At 49.6% G+C, this 21,285-nt stretch overlaps 1 protein-coding gene across 1 annotated transcript in view; it reads right to left on the reverse strand.

The window, feature by feature from the left end:
- Positions 1-5,446: 5,446 nt before the first annotated feature.
- AP2B1 (adaptor related protein complex 2 subunit beta 1) overlaps positions 5,447-21,285 on the reverse strand; it is a 55,788-nt gene continuing 39,949 nt past the window's right edge. The window contains exons 19-22 of the mRNA XM_033171311.1: positions 16,278-16,362; positions 14,593-14,679; positions 6,683-6,837; positions 5,447-5,864 (exon numbers count right to left, since the gene is read on the reverse strand). Of these exons, the coding sequence (XP_033027202.1) occupies positions 5,790-5,864; positions 6,683-6,837; positions 14,593-14,679; positions 16,278-16,362 (402 nt within the window). The 3' untranslated portion in view covers positions 5,447-5,789. The remainder of the gene's footprint in view (positions 5,865-6,682; positions 6,838-14,592; positions 14,680-16,277; positions 16,363-21,285) is intronic.

The following is a 21,285-nucleotide window of genomic DNA, read 5'->3' on the forward strand; positions in this document are numbered from 1 at the left end:
GGCTCATGTGAAACTGTGGTGTCTTTTAGGTAGACTACTTGGTTCTTTAACAGAGAAGATAAGTGTTTTGGATGATGAAAATTAAAATTTGGGTGGGGTGGGGGGGAAAACCTAATTGCAGTCAGAAATGAGTTCTTGGTATTTTAAAGCTTTTTTGTGTGTTTGTGCATTTTTTGCAATTAATGTATTAATTCAAATTCATTATATTAATTCAAAAACTTGCATTGTGTGGTATGCCTTAATTTCTAAATAAGAGGCAGTTTGGGTGGAGAGAAGAGGCCTAAAAAGACTTCGTTTGCTCTCAGCCCCTTGGATCTATGTGTGACCCTGAAGCTATTCCTGACCTGACTTGCCCTGGGGAATCTGGCACCAGACCTGAATGGGACATCAGCAGAGTTTTCACACAGGAAAAAAACCCAAACCGGCCCATTCTGAAGAGACTTTAAATGAAAGCAACCAAAACTGTGCACATACCAACAAAGCAAAGGTAAAGAATCTTCTACTTTTCTAGTTCTGGTGTTTTAGTGTTTTATCTGTCCTCAAACCCAGTTTATTACACTGGAATACATTCCACTTGGATCAGCCTCGATCAATTTGGTACCATTCAGATATTTTGAACCATCATCATCTTACCGGTAATCATTGTGGCTTTAGGCTCTGATACAGTTTACTGCTACATTTTATTCTACATCCCAATACAAAACAGGAACATGCAATGTAATTTTTATAAATGTGCAACTTTGTTCTGTTGTATTCTACCTTGGGAGGATTTTCTGAAGGGCAGAATACACACACGCATGACTTCAAACTTCAGCAATATGGACTAGAAACTTGCATTTTTAAAAGGGGGGGGGGAGATTATCATGCGAGTTGAATGAATTCTCCTCTGAATTCTGCAACCTCCTGCCAACACACACACATACAGAGAAAACACGCGAGGAGGAACACTCTTCTCCACAGCAGCTGGGCACCTCTCGGTGGACTCTGTACGCCTGCAGAATGATCAGGATTCAACAGCAGCAGCAGAAGCAACAAGGCAGAGGCTGAGATCACAAGACGATCTGAGGCGAGGAAGAAAGTGCAGCCAAATCCCAGAGCGGAAGCCTTTAAGGGAGTGAAGACACTTGCTTGTATTCACAAGCAGGAACAAAGCAGAGGGAGACAGGCAGCCACAGGGATTCTTTTGCAACAATACCTGGGAGCCTGGCTTTATATGAAAAATAATAATAAAAAGGCCCCCCCTCCCCTGTAGTGGGAGCTTTCATCTCACCAGGGCAGGGCATGAAGAGCGGAGGGGATCAAAGAGGTTCAGGGGCTCAAGGTAAAGATCTGGCCCCCTTTATCCCGGTCTAACCATTTCCAAAGCACACACTGTGCCAAACAAAACAGCTTTGGTTCCACAGAACCCACCCACTGCGAGGAGCCTCCCTGCTGCATCTCTGCAGGATCCACCGGTCTACTCTGTGCTTCCTGCCAATCAGCTTCCATGGGAGGGGAGAGTCATTGCAGCGTGGCTGGGTAATTCATTTGCTGCCTAACAAGAAACAAAGCGGGATTTCCAGACTTCAGAGGAGGCTCACCGTTGTCTCCCTGCACCAGTCTCTGATCCGAGCGCAACTGCCTTCCAAATCATACCCAACACGCAGCTAATTGCCAGCTCACCGAGGGCAGGAAGTTCTCCTAAAATCCCCACAGAATTCCTGAACAGGGGGGAAAAACCCCCAAAAAGGAATAGCAGGGAGCAGAGATCTTAGAACCACCAAAAGCCAGGGGGATTGGGACCCACCTTCCATTTTTTTCCTGGTTTCTTCTTCTTCTGGACCTTCACATCTCTACTTCCTACATGGGGTAAACCAATTCTGATTCCGCTTAAACTTTTGAGAACCGTCTTGCTGTTTTACATCTCCCCCCTCCCTGTCCTGCGGTCACTGGAACTCTGCAAAATGGGTGTGAGGATAGATCTGGATGTTCACATTACAAAGATGAGAATTGCATTGCAAATATCCACACAATGTTCCATTAGAATATCTTGAACATGAGGCATTACCTTGCAGCACATTTTACAGCTTGCCTGGTCCCATGCAGGTGGGACAGGCTGGCTTTTACCTTGCAATACCATTTGCCCTTCTAGCCTGACGTTCAAGGGAAATTCCACCTTTGACGTTAACGCGATATTTTGATTCTGCTTTCGCCCTCGGAAAGAAGGTACAGAGCCTGTGCTGGCAATTCTTCACGCTTGAAACATGAAATGTCAAACTGCGGAACCGCCTGTCTTTAAATCAGGCCACTGCCATTAGACATGGGCTAATTAGGCAGGGCTACGGCCACATTTGCTCCTCAGTCCCCTGCTCCGGCAAGTCTACGGCCTTGTCCCACCCTCCTGCTGAACAAAAGCACCACCACCAGGCAGCCAGACCTGTGTAAATGACATTTATTGATGATACAAGGCAAAGCTTCATTCCACCCCACACCCCACCCCACAGTCAAATGCCTCAGAATGCAGCAATTTTGAGCAAAAATAAAAAAGTACCCTCCACCCCACACTTCACAGCATGCAGACAAAAAGAAACACAGCAGGAGGCCCAGCAGAGAGACCAGGGGTGTGGTGCATTTCTGGAAGGTTCCGGGCTTGCACCCGCCATTTTGTTTCCGCCTTCAGCAGCTCCATTTTCCCTGGGCGTGGTGTTGCTGGGCACCACTGAGGCCACAATCACAACATACATGGAAAGCACCTTGATACCGCTTTGAACAGCTATGTCTCCCCTCAAAGGATTCTGGGAACCGTAGTGTGTGCGGAGGGTGCTGAGAGGAGTTAGGAGACACCACCTCTCATTCCCCCTCAGAACTACAATTCCTGGAGTGGTTTAATAGTCCATTGTCTCTTCATGCAGAATTATGGGAGGGGAATAGGGGAGTCCCCCCCCAAATTGCACAGCACCCTTAACAAACGGCAGGGTTCTTTTGGGGAAGCCACGGCTGTTTAAACAGGCATCATAACGCTTTTGAAATCTGAATGTGGCCCAACACTGAGTCGGAAGAGTTACCCAAAGGTTACCACCACCAGCCCATCTCTCCCTCAAGAATTTCACGTCCCCCATTCTTGAAACTGCTATGGAAGTGGTTTTCCGGGGTGCACTAAATTCTTTACCTCCTGAAGAACACAGCAGGGAGGAAGAGTCAACTTCGTCTGTGCAATGTCTCTCCTTTGTTTTTAAAAAAGAGAGTTGGGCCACAGCCACAGGGTGCTTCAAACTTCGATCCAGTGGGGGCTTCATTCAGCCCCTTTGGGACACCTCAATGAGGCTGAGTAATTGCAACCTTGTGCTCAAAAAAAGAGAGTAAAGAGGGGGTCTGACACAAATGTTTTCCTTGGCCTCCAAACTCACACCTTTCACTACTGCAGATTCTTTGGCCCCAAATGGCAACATTTCAGAGGCACCATTGGCCTTCTCAACCCTTAAGACGCTTGAGCTATCCTCCCCAAATCTCCTGCCCCAAACTGCAACCAATGTGAGATCCCATTTTGTTTCTTGGAGCGGCTCAGCACAGGCAAAGCAGCAGCAGCAGCAACCCAAACGGCAGCCATATTGACTTTTTTTTCACAAGAACAGGCCTGAAGGGAGATAGTCCACCACAGGCTACAGCCCCCTCTCCATGCGCTAGGTGCTCAATAGCCCAGCTTGGGCAATCAGAGGCAGGTGGCAGAAGTGAGGTTACTGAGCCCCTGGGGTGGGGGGCTCCTGTGTAGGGCTGCTGCCCCTTGGCTTGCTTGAGGGAGCCTGTTGGGACAGCCATCTTGGGGCCTTCAGAGCCTCAGAAAGGAGACCAGCTCCTTGGCTGACGCTTCCCAAAGGGTCACAACACAAGATCCCGGGGAGACAGCAACCACAAGGTCATCACCATGAAAATTATTCTTATGGGAGTCCTTATATGTCAATGATTCTTGCTAGGGGAAGGTAAGCTCCTGCGTGGTTTTTAGCAGCAGTAAAGGAAGTCGCCTGGCACATTTTTGCCCTCTAAATGTCCCCCCTTCAGTCAGGGTCTTTTTTTTGTTTTTATTTTTAAGTGCTGGCGACCCAACAGTCTTGTCTGTCCCCATTGCCAGGCTCGGTTCTGGTGAATAAGCTTTCCTGTCAATTACACTGGATTTGACCCAGATCCATGTCATGGATTCGGGGCCAATGAAGCAGCAAGATGCCGGCTGGATCAACCCCACTCCTACCCCCCTTTCCCTCAGAGATTGATGCCATCCCTGGTTTCTTCTCCTGTGACTTGCAGGAGGAGGAAGGCACCTCCGTCTTCTGAGGGTGGAGGAATATGCCGAAAGCTAACGGGAGGGTGGGGGTGTGAATGAAGCAGGTGCTGCTCCAAACACTGCACATGCACAGAGGGCCCTTGGATATCGAGGATCTGCTCCCCAAGGTGAAGCAAGGAGGTGGCAGTAGGAAAGCGGGCATGAAAGGGAGGACCATCTTAACCTTTCCTCAGTAATGGGACACATTTAAGTTCAGGGGTAGGGAAAATGTGCGCTCCCTCTCCCCGGATATTGCTGGACTCCAGCTTCCCACCTTCCCCGATCATCAGCCATCCTGCCTGCAAGGGCTGATAGGAGTCGGAGCCCAGCGACACTTTCTGGAGGGGCCACAGATGCCCCACCCACCCCCCTCGATAACAGATGCTAGCCAGCAGTTTGGACTGGGTGCCTCTTCGACTGCACCCAACTCGGCCTTGAGGAAGGACTTGGCCCCTATGCGGAGAGGGCCCCACACTTCCTTAATGATGCCATACATGCCCCGTACCATCAGGAAAGGCAGCCGCATTAAATGCAGCCCCGGAAAGCAGCTTTTGTGAGATGCATGCAGGCGCATATTGGAGCCGGATCTCTTGGCACCTTCCACACCTCCTGAGGCTCCCCAGAAACGGAAGCTCTTCCCAGCTGTAAGACACAGCTCTGGGTGGTCCTTTGCTCATGCTGAAAAGCTCCATGGGTCAGGAAAGACTGCCATGTTTGCAGCAGGCGGGATTTTCAACCAGGGTGGGGAGAGAGCACACTTCAAATTTAAAAGGGGGGGGCACACACATGCCAGTTCCTAAAGACCAAATTGACCAATATTCAGTGTTGTTTCCTACAAGGTTGGTCTCTTTCAGATGCCTCTTCCTCGCCTGCTTGAGACAGCTGGTTTAATTGCAGAAAAATAATAATACCGCCGTCGTCGTCGTCATAAGTACACAAATGTAAAAGAATAAAGTGCGGTGTGTATGTTTTTCTCAGGCTGGGCAGAGATGGTGTGTGTGCCCGTGTGTGTCTCGAGTTTTTAAAATGAGACTGCATGTTCTGAAGTGTCAACTAGAGGCCTACAGTGGCTCAAGAAAATGCAAAGCGTTGGCACGAGATGGAGAAGCCCCACGGGGAACGGATGAGCGAGACAAGACGTGGCAACGGGACTGGCGGGAAAATGAAATTATATTACAAAAGAAAAAACGGGTGGCGCAAAAAAAGTGGTTACAAACTCCTCACAGATGCTAAAAGTATCAAATGGGGCGACACCCCCCCCCTACAGTTACCAGCAACGTGGGCACTACTCGCTACCTTGGTTTTGCCTCAGCGCGTTGCACCGAGATCTTAGACAACAACACAGAGCTTTTTTTCCCCTCCCCCCTCCCCACGCCAAGAGGGTTCTGGGCCTGCACCGGCAAAACGGGGGCGGCAGAGTGTCTGGAGTCAGCCCCGTCCCGATTTCTCTGCGCGGTGAGGCCGGCCGTCAGCAGCGGCGGCGCCTTCAACGGGCTTAGTTTTTCAAAATGGCGTCGTAGACCTGGTAGACATACTGGGAGACTTCGGGAGCTCGGCATTTCAGAGAGAGCTGTGGGAGAGAAGTAAGCATGAGAAGAAGGGGAGGGGGCTGGTTTATTTGAAGGCACCTGGGAAGTGGGGGGGGGGGAGGAAGCGCACAAAGTTGCTGAGAAAGGTTTCAAAGGCCTTCGTTTTCCTCCCTCCTCATCCCCCAAACTGAGGTTTACAAATTACCGTGGCATAATTGCTGACTCGAGCAAGACTGTCAGCCCTTAACACTTCTGCCCCCAGACCTGCTGGAGGCTGGGCCATGTTGGAGGCGTTACTATCAGTATGTAAAGCCCCAAACAGCTTGGGACCAGTTTGCCTGCAAGATCGCCTTGCCACTCGACGGCTTCTATCTGCAGAACTGGCACTGTTACTGGGGCATATCATATTCGTTGTACGGAATCAAACTTTTGGCACTGCGGCAATGAAACTTTGGAACTCCTGACTGATGGACAGCAGCCAGGCGCCTTCGCTGTTCAATTCTCGGCACCTGCTGAAAACTTTTCTGTTGAGGCAAGCCTACCCAGACATGCCAAATGTTGATGTGTTTTTAGTTTAGCACGGGTCTCGATTTTCCTAAATGATCTGAATTGTTCTTTTTAATTGCTCTTACCGATTTTTCTTTTTTGAAAACTACATTCTACGATGAACAAATAAATCGGAAGGCAGATACTTATCGTGCCTTTTCTTCCCCCAGATACAGGGCCGGCCCCGCCATTAGGCTGCCTCGGGCAGCAGATGCGAAAGAAGGGGAAGTGAGGCTCTGGAGGCCGCACCAGCGTTTGATGCATGTTCTGCCCAATACTCCTTCAGGCCAGCCCTGCTAGTGGGGGGCCTTACCGTGTAGTTGGGGTTCCCTGGCTGAATGCGCAGCTCAGCCAAGATCCAAATGCCATTGGTGAGCTTCAGGGATTGGTACAGCATGTCCTGTCCTTCCACATTCCTCTTGGCGATGGTGTAGACGTTGTTGTTCTGGAGCTTGCTGGAAACGGTGTCTGTGCGGAAGAGCAAATGAGGAAGAAAAACCTCATGAGATCACACGAAGGATCAAAGCCAGTAACATGCTTCACCGGGGTGGGGGTGCCACTGTGAAAACAAGGGCTAGATTGGCCCCCGACCTCATCCAGCAGACTCTTCTTCTGTACATTGCTCCTGACACACTCTCCAAAGGCTGGATGTGTGCGTGAGTGGGTGAACACAGAGGAGAGACATAAAGAGCTCACCCCCGGAAACAACCAAGTGCTGTTCAGTTGCAGTGCCGTCAAGAAACATCCGCACACCATTGACTAGCCTCACTTCCCCAGAGCTCTGCTTAACGTGCAACTCTCTCATTAACTGCCAGGAAGCTCCACATTTTGTGACACAGCATCATCCCCACAAAATGCTGGCTATGCACGCCTTCTCAGCACGGGAGCTGGGCTTCCCCAGGTGCAGAATTTGGAAGGCACTGCCGGGTGGGCCAGATCAATGCCTCCCACCCAACTAGACTCTGGAATGGCTGGTTGCAGGGGGTCACACAAGGTTCACTCACTCATCTATCTACACACAAACCATGTTCACAATCCGATGGGCTTCCCTGTCTTTGGTTGCTGTGGAAACAGAGACAGAACACAAGCGCCAATCCCTTCCCAGGGCTAAAGTCCCCTTCCCTCCATACAACTTTATCCAGGGAAATGACACCTGCACAGCCCACCTAAAAATGCAGCTGCAAAAACAGCTGGTGACATGTTGTTGTTGTTCAGTCGTGTCCGACTCTTCATGACCCCATGGACCAGAGCACGCCAGGCACGCCTATCCTTCACTGCCTCTCGCAGTTTGGCCAAACTCATGTTAGTAGCTTCGAGAACACTGTCCAACCATCTCATCCTCTGTCGTCCCCTTCTCCTTGTGCCCTCCATCTTTCCCAACATCAGGGTCTTTTCTAGGGAGTCTTCTCTTCTCATGAGGTGGCCAAAGTACTGGAGCCTCAACTTCAGCTGGTGACATAGTAGGCTACAATCATGGGGCTTTGGGAGCAGGGTGGGAAACTCGCCAAGCCCACCTCATCCTACCCTCCGAGGGGACTAGCGCCTTGCAAAAGCCAACTCCCCAAATCTAAACCAGAAACCTCAGTTTATAGGATGGTGGTGTGGCAAACACTTTCAATTTTGCAACAAAACAAAACAAAACGCCCCTTATTTTGCAACCAGTGGGAGGGGGGCACGGGGGTGGGGCTCGATCTGGCCGGCAGATCGTATTCTTATATCGCCTTCCCCTCGTGGGCCAGGTTTGGCAGGTGGGTTAAACACCTGACACCACAATGATGTCAGGCAGCCCTTTTCCATGCTGTTCTTACTATCCGTATTTTAATAGACTTGTTTTTTTATGTTGTTTTAATTCTGTTAAGAGTTTAATTCATTTTTGACGATAATCTTTTATTTGTTTTCAGCTTTTTATATTTTCTGTGTTGCTTTAATTTGTGGAAGCTGCCTTGAGTTCCTGGTCTTGGGGTGTGGGGAGCAGGATATACATAAATACAGTAATATATAATATTAGCGTCCAGCACGTTAACTTATGAAATGAGTGGTCGCTGCCAGCCCCAGATCAACCAGGACACCTGCCCTGCTTCCAGTAAAAGAGAGGGGTTTGTGGCAGGTGGATAATGCCTCACAGGGACAAGAATCCCTGCACCCGACTGCTTTTGCTTACCAATGTGTCTCTGAAACTACAATTGCATCTCTTACTTGCATGATGGAGGATGGAAAGGTGTGTGTGTGTGTGTGTGTGTGTGTGTTTGTGTGTACAGACCACACTATTGAGACTATTGAGACTTCTGAGTTTTGAGAGGCTGGAAGACAGCCTACTACAAAACAGTAAGAGTCGCTTCCAGTGCTCCACCAACTTTTCCCTCTGGCCCTGCACACTGCCACCATGCAGCCCCCGGAAGCCTGCAAATGAGAGAACCTGGCCCTTGGGGGACGTCCACCTCTGCTCCAGTAGGAAGGAAAAACCATTTTAAAGTTCGATATTTTTTCCTCCTCTGGCCAAACCAGAAACAAGAGAGGAGCTTCAAAAAAGAAATAGGTAGGGCGGTCAGGGTCAATTCTCAGCCCTGCTGCTTCACGTCTTAATTCCTTTGCCGAGCAACTGACGTTTCCAATGACTGATCTCCACCCATTTAAATGGCTGAGCCTGCCAGCCTTCGTAGCAACTGACCTTATGAGGTCACTAGAAGTGTGAGTAAGAAGCACGGAAAGGCTTCAAAAAGGATTAGTTTTGGGAATGTATTTTTAAAAAACAAAAAACCAGGACACGCATTTGAACTTGCCCACTGTAAGAAATGGGCCAAACTGAGAAGGGCAGTTTGAAAAAAAGCCGTCCACCCCCCACCCCCTAAAACAATGCAGCTGGTTTGGAGCCTGCGGCACTGGCTTTGCCTCGACCATATTTATCATTCCATTTAAACCACAGAGCCTAGGGCTTGCTGATCAGAAGGTTGGTGGTTCGAATCCCCGCAACAGGGTGAGCTCCCGTTGTTTGGCCCCTGCTCCTGCCAACCTAGCAGTTCAAAAGCACGAAGTGCAAGTAGATAAATAGGTACCGCTCCTGCTGGAAGGTAAACGGCGTTTACATGCGCTGCTCTGGTTCGCCAGAAGCGGCTTAGTCATGCTGGCCATGTGACCCGGAAGCTGTACGCCGGCTCCCTCGGCCAGTAAAGAGAGATGAGCGCCGCAACCCCAGAGTCGTCCACGACTGGACCTAATGGTCAGGGGTCCCTTTACCTTTACCTTTATGCTCCCTTTCACACAGATGGATCTCGGGATGGTGCAAAGCGACAGTGATAAAACAAAATATTGTAAAAACTATGGATGCTGGAAGAAAACAACAAGCCAATGTCAGCACTTTTGATGCCCATGGTGCCAAAGAAAAATATTGTTTAGCAGGCGCCAAGGAGGGTGATCCAAAATTGGGAGCGCCTGCAAGCTCCATGGGGCAGTGTCATATCCTGTCCAGCAGCACCTAGCAGAGTCAGCAGCTCGAGTGAAGAAGAGCCTGCAGGATCAGGCCAATGGTCCATCTAGCCCAGCACCCTGTTCTCACAGTGGCCAAGCAGATTCCCCAAAGGGAATCTCGCAAGCAGGACCTGAGCGCAGGAGCATCTTCCCCTCCTGCGGTTTCCCCCAACCGGCACCCGGAAGCATCACTGCCTCTGATTGTGGAGCATTAGCCTTTGCGGCGAGTAGCCATTGAAAAATACTACTAAGGGCGTGCGTTGGGAGATTCGGAGTTCTTCCCTTTCATTCACAGGTAGCAATGCCAGCTCCCCCCCCCCCGCAGCCCCAACCTCCACTTCCCGGCACTGTCATGCCAAGGCTGATGTCAGCTTCGGAGGGAACGAGGAAGCGTTGCTAGGCAACACTGCCCGGCAGTGCCTGACACACAAGGCAAAACGGCTCGGGCCCACGTGACCGGTGGCAGTGGGGCCCCGCTGCCTTCATAAACAGGCACCTGCTCCGAGTTGTGCCGAGCGCTCGGCAAACGGGGGGGGGGGGGAACCAGAGTTGCCGATCTGATGCCGGCTCCTTTCTCCACTGCCAAAACCTGCACAAACAGCATATCCCTCAGGCTCTTTCGCAGGCCTAGAGTGGGGGGGGGGAAGGAAAGTGCATGGCCTGGCAAACAGGAAGGTCCATTCATCTAATGGATTTGTAAAACAATTCCCAGATACAGAGCCTGTCAAAGCAGGGTGCGAGAAAGCCAATTCCTTAAAGCAACGAGCACCACAAGGCCATACCTCACAAATTTTAGAAAAGCAGTCCAGCCCACTATTTCAAACACGCAATTAATATTCTGTGACTGGCGCCATCCTCACTTTGCACATTTAAAGCGCTACGATGCAACTATAAACAGTCATGTCTTCCCCAGAAGAGTTCTGGGAGTTGTAGTTTGTTAAGGATGCCGAGGGTTGTCGGGAGACCTCTGTTCCCCTCCTAGAGCTACAATTCTCAAAGTGACTGAATGATCAATACCTCCCCCCCACAGGGAACTCTGGGAATTGTAGCTCTGGAAAGGGAATAGTGGTCTCCTAACAACCTTCAGCGCTCTTAACAAAACTACAGCTCCCAGAAGTCTTAGGGGGAAGCCTTGACTGCTTCTCCTCCACAAATTTGTCCAATCCTCTTTTACAGCCACCCAAGTCGGTGGCCATCACGGCCTCCAGTGGGAGGGAGTTCCAGAGTTTAACTCTGCGCTCCATGAAGAAGTCCTTTCTTTTCTCTGTCCCGAGTTCTTGCATTAGGAAGGGGGGGGGCGACTATTCTCTCTCCACTTTTTCCATGCTGGGCATAACATTACAAGCTGCTATCGTGTCACCTCTTCCTTGCCTTTCCTCTGCCCCTTGATAATTTTGGCTCCCTTTCTCTTCCTCAACTCCAACAGATCTTTTTTTCTCGAGGGGAGGTGACCGGCCTCCCACTTCTCCCCACTGTGCCTCCCTGCGTTCCCCCCAGGGATGGAGCCGTGAATGGCCCTCGCCGGATCATGAGCGGATGCTGACACCCTTTTCAAAGGAGGGCGTTCTGAAGCTCCCGAGAGAACACAATGCGGGGGGTGGGAGAGAGAAACCCCCCTCCCCGCCTGCTTCCATCCTCCGCTCTCTCGCAAGCAACGGCAGGGCTTTAAATAGAGCCTCTTGCCCGCCCCGTTGCCACTCAGTGAAGTTCCTTTGACACGTGGAAAAAGAAACCCCCGGCTGATAGCAACACAAAGGAGGGCAGCACTGCCGCTGTTTACTTAATTGTAACGTGTATGGCTTCGCTGACATGTTTCAAGAGCTTAGTCATCCGCAGAGGGTGACCTTGTCGTTGCCGAAGGGGGTGGCTCGCATGGGGCGGGGCGGGGGGGCAGCCCAGGAACAAGGAAAAAACCAACAACTTGCTATTGATCGCTCCAAACGGCTCCGAAGGCAGGGAAATGTGTGTGTTGAGCATCCATTGACTTAAAGACCCCTCCCAAGCGCCTGCTATTGTGTGACCTTCCTACTTCGGAAACCGCAGGCTGCCTTTTGTTCTTGTGCGTGATGATAATTGCGCCTTGGAACAGTCTTTATTATTCTCTCTCTCTCTCTCTTTTTATAAAAAAGAAAAGTCAAGGGAAGTGGTTGGGAGGCAGCAGCTGTCAGGAGGAGGACATCGACCGAAGCGCAAGAATGGGAAAGAGAGGAAAAGCCCCAATCCACGGGAAAAGAACGTTTTGCCTTCATAAGTCAGGCAACTGAAGCAATTTAGAAAACTAGCTAACTAGCAGGACCTTACTTTTCTTCCCAGGAATGCAAATGGAATAATCTGTGACACAAATTTTGCCAAGCTGGAAATCTTAGCATGGGGGTGTGCTGCGTATATACAAAGCTAGATAGATTTTTGTGTGCTTGCGCATACTCTCATCCACATTTATATACTGCATACACTGTAATCCCTCATATTATGCAGAGTATCAGTTCCAAGGGTTATATGTATACGTGAAAATCGCATATAGCCTAACCCTTGGAGCTGCCTTGTGGCTAGCAGGTGAGTGGGGAGAAATCTCACACAAGCACCCCTGGCCTCCCAGAGCTGGAGCACCAAGCAGGCCTTGCCCAGCTAGAAATGCCGAAAAGCTCTTCTTGCACCAGATCTGCTTCGGGTTGCCCTGCACGAAAATAGCTTTAAGCTTGTTCACCTGGTGCAAACAGAACTTTTCAGCTCTCTGTCTTGCTTGGGACTTGAGCAACAGAGCAGCGACTTTTGGAGTGTGGACCGTTCTGATCCTGCTTAGGTAACATCCATGTGCTTCGTGGTTAGCAAACGTTTGGTGCTTCAAAAGCTCTCCACAGCCACCTCCCCAGATCAGGGAGAAGGGAGACCCTGCCTGCCTCTCCCCCACACCCGAGAAAGCCGTGGCACAGAGATGAGGCATCTCTGAGTTAAAGCTGTCGCTGGGGAAGCAATGGCATGCAAGAGAATCTGCCAGTCTCCCTCTGCTTGTGGAGAGCCTGAAAAGTGGGTCATGCCTGATAAACATGATTTTGGTTTCTTCTTATCATTTCTGGCTGGCTTCCCCTATCTCGGAAGCTGATGCCTTGCCCCCGTGGCAATTACAGAGGATGGCTCCCCGGCCTGCTCCTCCTCTCAGCTTACTCTGTGCTTTGAGATCGGGCTGCTGAGCTCGCTGGAGACAGCAGTATCTCCAACAAGGGGAAGAGGCAAAGATCAGTGGAGGGCTATGTTCTTCGCATGGTTCATTCCCCAGTGCATATCCAAGTAGGACTGGGAATACCTCTTCCCTGAAGCCTTGGGGAGCAGGTGCCAGTCAGTGTAGACAACTGAGTGCAGACTCCATAAAAGGCAGATTAGGGAAGGGAAGCAGGTCATGGGGAAAATTGCAGGCCATCTGTGGCTTCTCTGGGTAGGTTAGGAGAGACCCTCACCTGAAACCTTGGAAAGATGCTGCCAGTCAGTGTAGTAGACAATACAGAACTAAATGAACCAAGGGTCTGACTCTGTGAAAGATTGCTTCCTATATTCCTAGTTAAACTAGACCTTTGTTCCGAACCACGAAGGATGGAATCCTGCTCTATGTTTAGGATAAGGACGAGGTTAAGGAAAGGCCATTCTATGCAGAAGGTCCCAGGTTCAATCTCAGGCATTTCCAAATAGGGTTGGGGAAAGACTTGTGTCTGGAACTTTGGAGAGCTGCTACCAGTGTACAGAGTACAGAGCTGGATGGACCAATGATTTGACTCGATATACGGGCGTGTTCAATGTGTGCACAACCACACACACAAGTCGAACCCGGAAGTGAGCCAAAACGTCACAAAAAGGGATGGAACAGGGCATTTGCAGGCTTTTAAAATGGTGTTTCAGATATACCCAATCTCCCTTAGATGTGTGGCGCCTTGGAACATAACCACCGCATAAATGGGGGGTTCCCTGTAATAAATCTTCCTATGTTCCTAAGACCTGCCAGTGGTGGCAAAGGGACTGGCTAAGGGAGGCCACAGTGATTGAGGAGAACCTTCCCTAAAGGTGGCATATCTTGTGGAGGAGCCCACAACAGGAAGCATCCTCGAGGGGGAGACAGGGGAGGGGTTGAGACTGTTCTAGATAGACTGTGCCTGCCACAGGAGGCTCCCTGCCATCACCATTCTCCAAACACCCATCTGCATGTAGTCAAACCCACCCCCCCATCAACACAGGAGGGAGATAATCAGCCGGCTTAGGAGAACCCCATGGTTGTGGAACCCTTAAAAAAAAAAAAACCTTTAACGAAGCATAAGAACATCAGAAGAGGCTGCTGGATCAGGACAAGGGCCCATCTAGTCCAGCATTCTGTTGTCACAGTGGCCAAAGGGATGCCCCCATGGGAAGCCCAGAGTAGTATAAAAATCAAGCACAGGTAACTCTTAAGAATTTGTAGAGTTGTAGAGTTGGAAGGGACTACGAGGGTCATCTAGTCCAACCCCCTGCAACGCAGGAATCTTCTGCTCCATGTGGGGCTTGAACCCACGACCATGAGATTAAGCGTCTCATACCCGACCCACTGAGCTATCCCTTGTAGCTCTGGGAGGTGAATCGGTGTCTCCTAACAACCCTTCGCACCCTTAACAAACCACAGCTCCCAGAATCCTTTGGGGGGAAGCCATGGCTGTTTAAAGTGGTACTATAGTGCACTGAATCAAAACTTAACCGAGATCCCCACATGCAGGACTGTTTATTTAAAAAAAGATCACTCACCAGCATTCAGGTGGCACTCTTTAATCTGGAACTGGAGCTCGTTTTCATTTGGAATGTCTTTCCATGTCGCGAGGAAAACTTGGCGTTCTGTTAGTGGGTGGGAGAGGAGAAACACAAGAGTCATTTGAGACACCCTTACATCTCTCCATCCAGACTAGTTTTTCCCCAGTCACTGGGCCATATTTCAGACAGCGCAGTTTCTGAAACGCAACACCCGGAGGGATAGATGCAAGAAGCAGGTGAAAAGCACCCTTAAGCTAGACTACCATAATGTGGGGGCTACCCTTGAATCATAGAATCTTAAGAGTTGGAAGGGATCCAAGGGCCATCTAGTCCAACCCCCTGCAATCCAGACATCTCAGCTGAAGACTGCTCTGAAGCTACAGTTGCTGCAGAACGCTGCCGCCAGGGCACTAAGTCACACATCAATCCAGAGTCGCGCTGTTTTCTTTCGCTCTTAATTTTAAAATCCTCAACGGTTCACAAATCACACTGTCAAACACCAATGGAGTAAATTGAAACTATAAAACCATTTTCTAAAACAGCAGCAATCCTATGGATGGTTCTATGATCAAATTTCCCCCGAGTCCTAACTGGCAACAACCTCAAGAAAGCATGAGAGAACAGGTGTGCCTTTTTACACCCAATGAAACTGGAGTAAAGATGATGACCAACAGGTCTCCAGTGGCAGAGAGTGCCACAGGGACGGTGCATCAACCGAGGTCTTTGACTGTATCACCACCCTCAGGCCCTACCTTGCAGGAGGCACCCCAAGAAGGCTCCCCTCCAATGATGTCAATGACTGAGCTGCCCATAACTGGAAAATGTGTTTTGCCAAGTGTTTAGGCCCTGAGCCATTTAAGGGTTTGAAAGTCAATGACAACGCCTTAAAATGGAATTGGGCATGACTAGGCAGCCAATGCAGATCACGGTGAAGAGGCATAATCTGACACTGAAATGGTGTGTAACTCAGCAACCAGGTGGCATCATTCTGCACCTACCGATTCCAAACAGTCTTCAAGGGCTGCCCCACATAGGATGCACGGCAGTAATCCAGGCACAAGGTTATTACAGCTATTATCTCTGACTTCCACCGGCTGCTAATGCATTTTTGGCACTGATTTTTTGCTAGTAGATGTTGATGATAATAGCAGCAGCAGCAGCAATAATAATGATGATGATGATTCAATTTCTTACCCACCCCTTCACTAGAAGGTCTCAGAGTGGGTTATAGCAATTCAAAAATAAAATAGTAAGAAGAGTTTGAAACAAATTACAGTTACAAGAATCTCTCAAGTGTCACTGGGGCCAGGTAAAGAGGTGTGTCTTCCAAACATTAGTCGTTTGAGTTTATACTGCTGTTTATGATGATACATTATTCTGTGCTGCTTTTTTAAAAAAACGTGAAATCACATTGTATTTCTTTGTAGGATACTGTAAACCGCTTAGGGATTGCTTTAAAGTACGAAGCAGACTATAAATTACCCGTGTCAATAAATAAATGTTGATCGCATCCTTTTTGGCCTTGAAGGGCACCCTTCCTCTTTCCCCGTCCCATCTCCCCTCTGCCACTCTTGTTCCCAGACGTATCTGGATCTGGCGGAAGCAGAAGAGACTGGCCCCCTTCCTTGACACCCCACTTTCCCCTCCGCCTGAGGTCAAGCGACAGAAGAGGCCCCACTTACCCATTTTGCCATCCTCGACGAAAAGCACGTTGAGGGGAATAAGGCAGCTGAAGTAGAAGACGTCAATGTTGTTCTTGACAGCCACCTGCCAGGAAGAGGAAGAAGAAAAGAGGGAGAAAGTGATTGGCAACCCGCTTCTCCAATTAAGGGTCACCAAGGGGCAGGGGGAAGAGATGGGGTTTCCGGGGGGGGGGGGAAACTGAATCAGAAGGTTGTCTAGGAAATGAGAATTCCCCCACCAATCTCATCTTTAGCACCGAGCAACCCCTCTGGTCTTAACGCTGCACCCCCCTTTCCAGTGCTTTTTCCTGGGGGGACGCAGGGGTACACATGCCCCTAAACATTTTGTGAATCTAAGTTTGGTCTCATTAAGGAGCAGTATTTCAATATGAGTAGGAAAATGAGAGCACCCCAAAACATTTTGTAAGAAAAAAAGCACTGCTCTTTTCACTTAATGTGTCTCTGCATCCTTCACTGCCTCTCTGAAATAAATCCTAAACAATCATAGGGTCGTAGAATGGGAAGGGACTCCAGGGGTCATCCAAACCAACCCCCTGCAATGTAGGAATCACAGCTGAAGAATCCCTGACAGATGACCATCCAGCCTCTGTTTAAAAACCTCCGGAGAAGGAGAGTAGTTCAGTTGGACTTTCTGTTTCCATGGAAAAGGAAATAGCTGGGTGACAAGAGCACCTCTTGGCATGCAGAAGGGACCAGTCACTAGTGAGGAGTGAGCAGTACTGAACTAAGTACCAAGTACCTGGCCAAGAGTCTGACTCAATACACAGAAGCTTTCCCGTGCAGCTGGCCTCAGTGCCCGTAGTCAAAGCAATCCTGCCCACCCTCCAGACTCCCTGCCTTGTGGAGGGCAGTGTTGAAGTTCAATTATTGTTTGTAGCCAATGGCCATTACAATATAAACACAGGGACAAGCAGAGCAGTGGCGAAACAATGGATAAACTCAGCTCTGATGGAGTTACCTATCTGCCTTCCCTGGTACGGAAGCGGAAACAAGAAGTCTCATTGGAAAACATCCCCTAGGCAAAGCCCTGGTATGGGGATATGTTGCCACTGGAAAGTTTTTGCATGGATCCAACATGGCGGGAGCCGATTGGCAACAATTAATTCCGTGGGGATATTGCCTTTGAGTTATCGCAGTTGCGACACGTAAGAAAGTGGACTGGAGGGATCCTCAAAAGCACCGCACAATAAGCCTGCTTGACATCCCTGACAAAATACACGTGAAACATCTTCTAGGTAAATTAGAAAAATTGGGTTCCAGCCATGGCTGGTTCCTGCCAGGGGCACACAGCAACCGGCCGGTGTTTTGCTTTGAACCATTTCATCCTAAAGTACATAAACGCTCTATCCAAATGGCTGCACGATACGTTTGTGGATCGATTCTGCTCTGCAGCGAGGCATGCCCAAACCCAAGCGCATCACAGATATGCCACTGTCTGAGGTTGGGGCTCTCTGGCAACTGCAGTAGCAGCTGTAGCCATCAGGGGCCTCAGCTGTCCACTCCCCCCCCCCAGCAAGCCAGCCTGCTATTTTGCTCGATGCCGCCGGCTCTCAGTAGACAGAAGCAAGACACCAGAGAAGGAAAGGCGAGTTTCAGTGTCTACTGTCAGTGTCAGGAACACCAGCTATTAGGGAATATAGCCGTGTATATATTGGGGGGAGATCTGCACCTGAGTGTTGCTGGTGATCACAACCTCTTGCAACCCCCTTGCGGTTTCTCTTTCTCAGTGGAGACTAACTGTCCCCCCTCTCTAGGGTGAGGAATAGGTTTTATCCCCATTATGGCCAAAAAGGTTCCCAGAGCAGCCTGCATACAATCCTTTAAAGCAAGGCAGTCTCTGGGCAGGGGATGATGGGAGAAGAGAGCCCAGCAACACCCAGAGGATCACGGCTTCCCCACTTTATCGGACTTGGTCAACGCGGCCCTAATGATGCTCTATACCAGGGTCTCCAAAACTTGGGTCTCCAGCTGTTTTGGGACTATAATTGCCATCATCCCTGACCACTGGTCCTGCCAGCTAGGGATGATGGGAGTTGTAGTCCAAAAACAACTGGAGACCCAAGTTTGGGAAACCCTGCTCTAAACAACTCCCCATTGTCCCTACTTCCGGCAGCTCTCTACTGCCAAGTGTGCACTGGTTGGAATACTGTGATGCCCCCTATGTCGGGGCTACCCTTGGGTTGGTCCAGGGGCTGCAGCTAGTGCAGAATGTGGCAGATAGGCTGTTTGTGGTGGCAAACTCCTGCTGGCGTAGGACACTTTGCTTGCAGGATTTGCTCTCGCTGCCAGTCTGTTACCAGACCATGCTCAAGGGGTTGGTACTAGCATATAAGGCCTTATACAGCTCAGAACCAGATTAGTTGAGAGACCGCCTTATCCAGGAGGTTCCAGAGATCTTGGAAGCGGTATCTCGGAGCGGGGCCTTCAGTGTGGCTGCCCCTGCTTTGTGGAACAGCATCCCTGTTAAGATACAACAGGCGCCCACTCTGTACTTTCCAGAAACATTTGAAGCCATTTTGGTTCTGATAGGCTTTCCCAGCTGGTTGTAAGAAGAGTTTGGATTCGATATCCCGCTTTTCACTACCCGAAGGAGTCTCAAAGCGGCTAACATTCTCCTTTCCCTTCCTCCCCCACAACAAACACTCTGTGAGGTGAGTGGGGCTGAGAGACTTCAAAGAAGTGTGACTAGCCCAAGGTCACCCAGCAGCTGCAAGTGGAGGAGCGGAGACGCGAACCCGGTTCACCAGATTACGAGTCCACCGCTCTTAACCACTACACCATGCTGGCTCTCTGGGACATCTTCTGCAGTAGACATCTATAAAGGCATCTTCGCTACAAGTCGCCACTTGTTGACATGTTAGTCTTGTTTTAAAAGTGTTGATTGTTTTAAAACTGTTTTTCCTTATGTGTAAATCACCTTGAGGTGGCAGTTTAGAAGGTGATTAATAGATTTGCTGTAATAAAAATAAATAGCCTCCCTTCCTGGAGTTGGCCCAAAAAACCAGCTCCGGGATTTTGGAATGCTGAATTTCTGCACCAAGTGAAACTGACACGGGCCACTGCCACCCTTTGGAGGAGGGGCGCCAGTCAGAAAGCAGAATGCTCTTGTGAGTTCCACTTGCGTTTTAAGAGCTTGCCAAGTGCCAGGTGGCTCAAGAAGCAGCTAAGCATGTCGAGCGAAGAAAATGTTCCAAATTCGAACATTCCACCGACAAACGTCAATACAACAGGCACAAGCTGAGTCAGAAGGGCGGCCTGCCTCCCTGGAAAGAGCTCTCGAGAAAAGATCTGGGTCCCAAAGGCCGTTCTCTGAAACAGTGACATAAACTGAGCAACAGGGCATAAGAACGTAAATGGAGAGCCCTGCGGCATCAGGCCAGTTACCCGTCTAGTCCAGCATCCTGTTCCCCAGATGGCCAAGCAGATGCCCTAAAGGGAAACCAACAAGGAGGGGGAGTCTGAGCACAAGAGCCCTCTCTCCTTTCTGCAACTGGTATTCAGAAGCGTCGCTGCCTCCAGCCATGGAGGCAGAGCATAGCCACCCTGGCTAGTAGCCTGGCTGATAGCCTTCTCCTCCGTGAATTTGTCCCAACCTTTTTTCATGGAACTGTAGATTTGGAAGGGATTCCCAAGGGTCATCTAGTCCAACCCCCTGCAATGCAAGAATCTCAGCTAAAACAGACCAGAGCCAGGGCTTTTTCGGGCGTGGCCCCGATCTGGTGGAACGCTCTGTCACAAGAGACTAGGGCCCTGCGGGACTTGACATCTTTCTGCAGGGCCTGCAAGACGGAGCTGTTCCGCCAGGCCTTTGGTCGGGGCCCAGTCTGACCCCCCCCCCTCCTTCTGTAATCCTCATAGAATTATAGCCCAATGGTTGCCATTAATTTGAGTCTGAATTGATTCTAGGATGTATTTTAATTAATTGACTGTGTGATTTTATGTACACTCTGCTATTTTTACTTGTTAGCCGCTCTGAGCCCGGCTTTGGCCAGGGAGGGCGGGATACAATTATTATTATTATTATTATTATTATTATTATTATTATTATTATCCATGACAGATGGCCATCCAACCTCTGCTTTAAAACCTCCAAGGAAGAAGAGGCCACAACCTCGCAAAGGAGACCATTCCTCTGTCAAAATGCTCTTCCTGATGTTGTCAGAATTTCCTTTCTTTTAACTCGAAGCCATTGGTTTGAGTCCTACCTTGCAGGGCAGGAGAAAACAAGCTTGTTCCCTCTTCCATAACAGGCCTTGAGATACTGGAAGGTGGCTTTCCTATGCCCTCTCGGGCTCATCTTTTTGCAGGCTAAACATTTTAAAGCCATCTAGGTTCATGGCCAGCCCTGCCTCCAGTGGGAGCGAGTTCCATAGTCTAACTATGCCCTGCGTGAAGGGAGGACTTTATTCTATCTGTTCTGAATCTTCCAGCATTCTGCTTCATTGGATGTCCACAAGTTGTAGTGCTATGATAGATAAAAGCAATTCTCCACCTATCTATCCATGCCATGCCTAACATTATAAACTTTCATCATGTCAGGTTTCTAAGAGCCCTTCTTGCGCAAGTCAACAGTGAGGCAGCCTTTCTAGAGGGTCTCTGCTGGAAAGGAGGAGGCCAGTGGGATGTGCGCTTGGATTGCAAAATGCTTTTCAGAACCATTCCTGTCGGTGGTTTTCCTCAAAATGCTTCTCGAGTTCTGCGGCTTCCGGGTGTTTCAAAAGGCTGCCCCGAAGGTGAAGGAGCAAATCAGTTGTTCATTTCTGATTAAATGTTAAGAAGATGTTCCTGATGCTTTGAGCTGCCAACAGCAGAACAGGGAGCCTTGTAAAATGGTGGGTCCTCCTTTGTTAGGGGTTTTAAAGAAGCGGCTGGATGCTCCCCTTAGCAGGGATGCTGTCAAGAGTGCGTCCGTTTAAGTCCAGCGTCCTGTTCCATTATGTGGGTTCAAACTCCATTAATCTTTAGTTATCAGGCCTAATCTACCTTG

Source organism: Lacerta agilis, chromosome 15 (assembly GCF_009819535.1).
Source record: "Lacerta agilis isolate rLacAgi1 chromosome 15, rLacAgi1.pri, whole genome shotgun sequence".
Taxonomy (NCBI): Eukaryota; Metazoa; Chordata; class Lepidosauria; order Squamata; family Lacertidae; genus Lacerta; species Lacerta agilis.